Raw genomic sequence first — 5766 nt, forward strand, 5'->3', positions numbered from 1 at the left:
GCTTTTCAGACCGATGAGCTTTGTAAAAATCAACGAGTTTCAGAAAGGCGGGGCATAGAGGAGAAACAATAATGTACAGTATGTGGAAAATAATGTGTTTTTGAACCTTAAACCACATAAACACATTGCATTACACCAAATACACAAAATAATGTTATTTTTAGCAACATCATAGTACCCCTTTAAAACAGACAATATCAGTATTTTGCATGTGTCTTTTGGGAACAGGACCATACCGAGAACCTTGGTTACATGTTGGGTCTTCAGTCCTTCGCAATCAGCTGGACTGCAAAGTTTCCCTTCATCCTGAAAGCTTTGAGTAGCATTTGTGAGCACTTTTGCAATCTAAATAATTATTTTGAGCTCTTCATTCAAACACATTATCATGCCTGTCCTTTTGTTTTGCTTTAGTTAACCCAAAAAAGTCAATTTGATGAATATGTTCTCCAAGCATCCGAGATGTTTGATTCTTCATCAGAACAAATTTGGATTTAGCATTATATCAAATGGATTATCAATTGGATATCAATGGCATTATATCACAAAATGGATCTTCTGCAGTGAATGGGTGCCGTCAGAATGAGAGTCCAAACAGCTGATAAAAACATCCTAATAATCCACACAACTCCAGTCCATCAATTAACGGCTTGTTGCGTGTCCTAAGACGTTTTTAACTTTAGTCATGCCGCTTGGGTGAGGAACTGGAGTGGTGTGGATTACTTGTGGATTGTAGTGATGTTTTTATCAGCTGTTTGGACTCTCATTCTGATGGCACCCATTCACTGCAGAGGATCTTTTGGTGAGCAATCTGTTATGATGATAAAATAAACTCATCTACATCTGGATTGCCTAAGGGTTAGTGCGTTTTCATTTTTAGGCAAATTATTCCTTTAATAAAATAGTTGTGCACAAATTTCATAATGAATTCAATGTCAACAGAACATTAGATGAAAGAACAGTCACAAACTACTGTATAACTAACTGTATATGCACTTTGTATAAACTGTCCAATTGTGTCTTTTCTGTCTTTGCAGAATAGAGGAGAGCAGAATTCTGCAGTGCAGGTGTCCTCTAGAGTTCTGTCTTCTGTAGCTGGGTCTCTGTATGCCTCTGCCATTCTTCTCTACGACTCACAGCTAAGATCTGTAATCAAAGCAATGCCATGGATACTCTCTGCTAGGAGCTGTGCGATTCTGGATCTTTCTGTATCCTTTGACACAGACTGTAAGTGACTCAGGGTCTGGAAAGTGACTGGTACATTAATGTACCAGTGTTCTCAGTCTACTCTTTAACTTTGATTTTTCAGATTGTGGTCCTCATCTGTTACAGATCCAACCATAAACGCCCTTCTGTCCGGTCTCTAGACTCGGATACTGAATCTTTACTAGGTGACTCTTCTGTCACGGGTCAGCTGCGCAACAACAATGTTGAATGCTGCAGGATGAAGCACCTCTCAGCAAGAGGCATTTCTCCCAAAGGGACTGACATGGGACTTTACATGGATGTCAACATACAGCCAATCAGGAAGGTTTGCTCTTGTTATGGTGTGTTGTTGAACAGTCCATAAGGTATGGTAATTGATTAATGATCATAGTCATGGTTTTATTTGACTGGTGTCTCTTCTAGGTTTGTCTCAAGGAGGTCACCATCTCACAGGACGGCTCATCAGAGAGTCTTCCGCTAAAGAGGACTGTCAGGGTGGTGCGGGTTGATGAGCAGTGTTCCTCTGGTACCTCGACCGATTCGTCCTCTTTTGGCTCTGAACTAGAGGTAAGAACACCATTCCTTTTCTTTTCAGAGTTGCACATTATATGGCCCATAAATGAGACGCTTTGACACGACTCGAAATGAAATGACCCAACCTGTACTGTCTGAGAATCTGAGACCTACACGTGTGATTTCACACAGCTGAATTTGTGTACGCACAACCAAATTAAAAATAAAATAAAAATAGCTGACAAAAATAAATAAAATTGATCGAATGAAAAAAAAAACCATAATAAATGTGTAAAACTAATACATTAATGTATCTGTTATTTTTATGTATATATTATTATTATATAGTATATTTGTAGTTTAAATGTTAAATTTTAAAATGTAATTATATTACGCTTCATTTATTATTTATTACAAATATTATATGTTCTAAACATATATATATAGTTCTTAAATGATATATACAATTATAGATATACATGGAAAAACTAACACCAATAATAAAATATTAAATAATAAAATGTAATAATAGGAGGCTGCAGTACTGCTTTAGGAGGGTAGATGGTAGCAGAGTTTTAAAGACTAAAGCAAATCACATGTCAAATTTGTGTAAAAATAAATGTGTGAGTTTCCTAACAGTTTTGCAAAAGGGTTTATCTACAGTATCTATTCAACACACTGCTTGCACACTTATCTGAAAGAAAATTGTCTATATAATCTAATCACTCAGTATAACATCTCAATATAAATTGGACATGTCACAGTTTTGCTGAAAATGTTGTTGTTGCGTTGCAGTCTAGTCCTTTCTTGGCTCTCTGAATGGCTTTTGAGAATGCCAAGTGATTGAGGATGTCATTTAATCTAAAACAAAGGCAAATTTTCGCCCCATTACGAAAAACAATTGAACTTTGTTTTATTCACTAAACAGGAGAACGCTAAGCATGTGAACCGCCTCAGACACGGTGTGTGAGTCCAGAGTTCAGACATCTGATGTCAAGAGCAATCTTCCAGTGATGAATGTGTGATTCCTGAAAGCTGTTACTGTAGTTAAATTGTTCAATTCCTGAGCCATTAGCATCAGTTACTGGCAGAATTGTAATGTAAGTAATATAATTTGTTATATAAGGACTCATAACTAGCTGTGAGAGTTGAACAAAATATTTAAACAGATCTAAAAAAAAGTATCTAAATCAGAAAAAATGGCTCATGGGCAGTTTTGGGTACAACTATGACAATCAAAACGGGAGATTCCTGCAATTCCACTCCTTTGTGTCAATTACTGTAAGCAGTTGTGAAAGAGAAAGCTGGGCTTGGTGTTCCAGAAGTTCATGTTGTTGCTTGATTGTTTTGCTGTTAAAGATCTATAATAAAGGAACAGGGCAGGACCTTTCTGCATCGGAAGTGGTATAAAATGCTTGTTCAGTCTACGGGAGATTTGGCCCTCGCTCTGCTATTTTAAGAGTGGGTCTGTCGCCCGCCCGATGCGTGGAGAACAGTGGACAGGCCGAGGGGTTTTCTGTTCTTTGTGTCTGTGCGTGTGAGTAACTAAACATTCCTCTGCAGATATTTGAGCCTTAAAGGAGTAGTTTAGCCCAGAATAAAACAATACTTCCTCCAAATCATACACAACCTCATCTCGTTCCAAACCTACATAAGATTCTTTGTTCTGCGTAACCCAAAATTAGATCATCATCTTTTTATTAAATGCATTTTATTTCTTTTTGTTTATTAAATGATTTATTCATTAAATGTTTATTAAATAAATTATTTATTAAATTGTTTATAAAAGCATTTTATTTATTAAATTAATTAAGTTTATTTGTTAAATGAATTTTTCAGTAAATGCAATTTATTTGTTTATTTTTTGTTTATTAAATGTTTTTTATTTTACTTATTAAAGGCATTTTTATTTATTAAATGTATTAATGTTTTTGTTCCTTTTATTTGCTTGACATTTTATGATCATTAATTATTTATTATACATTTTATTCATGTATTTATTTGTATATATTAAAGAAATCATTCACAAAAAGTTGCTGAATTATTGGTTCATTTACATATTAAAGGAATTTCATTTATTTATTAAATAAATGATTCACTAGATGTATTACGTGAACATTTTATTAAATGCATTTCTTTTGTTTAAATTATTCATTAAATGTTTATTAAATGAATTTTATTTATTTAATGAATTATTCATTAAGTGTATTTATTAAATGAAATTATTAAATGTATTTTATTTAAATTAAATGAATTTTTGTTATTATTAAAGCCATTTTTACTTCTTTTTTTCTTTTGCTTGAGAGTTTGTGCCATTGTTAATCGAGTCTGTTATTCTTAAATGTATTAATTCTTATCTTATTATTCAAATACTAGTTCTTCTAGTACTAAACAAATGCATTTTTTTCTTTTTTTCATTTATTAAGTGGGACTTTGAAGAAACGAAAACGCAGTGGATCCCGGTAGAGGAAGCTCCAGAAGATCTGCAGAAAGCAGAGGCGTTCCCTCTTCTGGAGTGGCCAGAGTCAACCGGCAGACCTGGTTCTGACGTCTGCTTCTGCAACCGTGCACAGCTAGCGGAAAAGTTAGTGTCCACATAATCAGACGACTAAACCTGGTGCCACTGACTCTGTTGAATGGTTATGCATTAACATGATTTGAGAGTATTTGAAGTTTAATAAAGCAGTGTAAAACTGGATGTCGCCCATATACTATTTCATATAAAGCGATCTATGTCATTGTGGACATCACCAACATGTTTTTTATGGACTTTGTGTGACCGCGCACATTTTTGAGTATACTTGAAAAGCAAAAGAGATGATGTAACTCTGTTTCTCATACGGTATCTCAGTACCTATTATTACCGGCTTTAGAAGGCTGATCTACACTTGTATCCTTCCCTCACGGCGACTAAGGCTCCCGGCACTTCTCTGTCATTCACGCTGACGACTTTTTCCATTGTCGTCCCCTTTCCTCTCCAGAGCCATGCTGTTGATTAATGGGATGGCTCTGAAAACCTTATCGGACCTGTCGTTTTCATAGACGATACCGAACACTGACAAATGAAGGGAGGTGTCACATTGACTGCCCTAATAAAAACAATATCACCCTTTTGCAGGCTCACCAGGTCGGGAGGTCACTTCCTTTATTTTGATGGTTTCTGCCGGTTTATTTGAGCTGGACTGGACACGGCCCAGCAGCCCGAGATAAGGCATAGACCAGACCGTGAGTGTTTTCAGCGTCTTTGCAGTTCGCTGGTATCCAGACTTGACCTGCCTTGGCTTGTGACTTTGCCTCCCATGCTCTTTGTATCTCAGTCAGTCGGGTTTAACAGATGGATATTAGACTTCCTCAAAGTATGATAGCAAGACATTATGTTGATTAGAGTATGTCAAGAACATGAGGACATTTCTTGTCCTGGTGGATTTGCGTTGGGGATGTGAATATGTAGGCCAACGCAGAATCTGAATGACAGAAATTCCTGTCATTCACAATGTTCTACACATTCTGTGTCTTTTGCATGTTTGTTAACAGAATAGTATAGGTTCTGAGAAGATACACACACATACAGTAACTTGCGTTCAATTCCTTTTTTTATGTTGCTGCCTTATGTTAAACTGCTTTAAATTACTTTTCTCCCCCCACATCAATCTACACCCCATATACACCATAATGTCAAAGCAAAAAACAGGGTTTTAACATCTTTGCAAATTTATTAAAAATAAAAAACTTAAATGATTCCATTGCATAAGTATTCATACCCTTATCTGGCTCAGGAGCATTAATATTGTTGTTTGTAGATGTTACTACACTTCGAGTGAAGTTAACCTGTGGCAGATTCAATTGAATGGGTATGATTTGCACTAGGGGTTGCACCGACTAGTCGACTTCAATGCTCTGCCATGACACTTTAAGCTTGACGTCGACTAGTATGGGATTACATTTCTGCCACAATTCTGCGCGCGAAAAATCATATTTTGAGCGCGCACAAGTGCGTTTTGCATGCGCGCGAACTGAGTTTTGTGGAGAAAATATTTGTCTCGCAAAGAA

The 5766-nt window shown here is 36.2% G+C and overlaps 1 protein-coding gene across 1 annotated transcript in view; it reads left to right on the plus strand.

The window, feature by feature from the left end:
* The window catches only part of LOC107715772 (transmembrane protein 44-like), an 8001-nt gene extending 3685 nt beyond the window's left edge, over nucleotides 1-4316 (plus strand). Inside the window, 5 exon segments of the mRNA XM_016521965.1 lie at nucleotides 229-314; nucleotides 1016-1205; nucleotides 1307-1528; nucleotides 1627-1770; nucleotides 4143-4316. Of these exon segments, the coding sequence (XP_016377451.1) occupies nucleotides 229-314; nucleotides 1016-1205; nucleotides 1307-1528; nucleotides 1627-1770; nucleotides 4143-4316 (816 nt within the window).
* Nucleotides 4317-5766: the final 1450 nt, after the last annotated feature.

Source organism: Sinocyclocheilus rhinocerous, unplaced genomic scaffold, assembly GCF_001515625.1.
Source record: "Sinocyclocheilus rhinocerous isolate Xijiao unplaced genomic scaffold, SAMN03320098_v1.1 scaffold899, whole genome shotgun sequence".
In the NCBI taxonomy this organism is placed as follows: Eukaryota; Metazoa; Chordata; class Actinopteri; order Cypriniformes; family Cyprinidae; genus Sinocyclocheilus; species Sinocyclocheilus rhinocerous.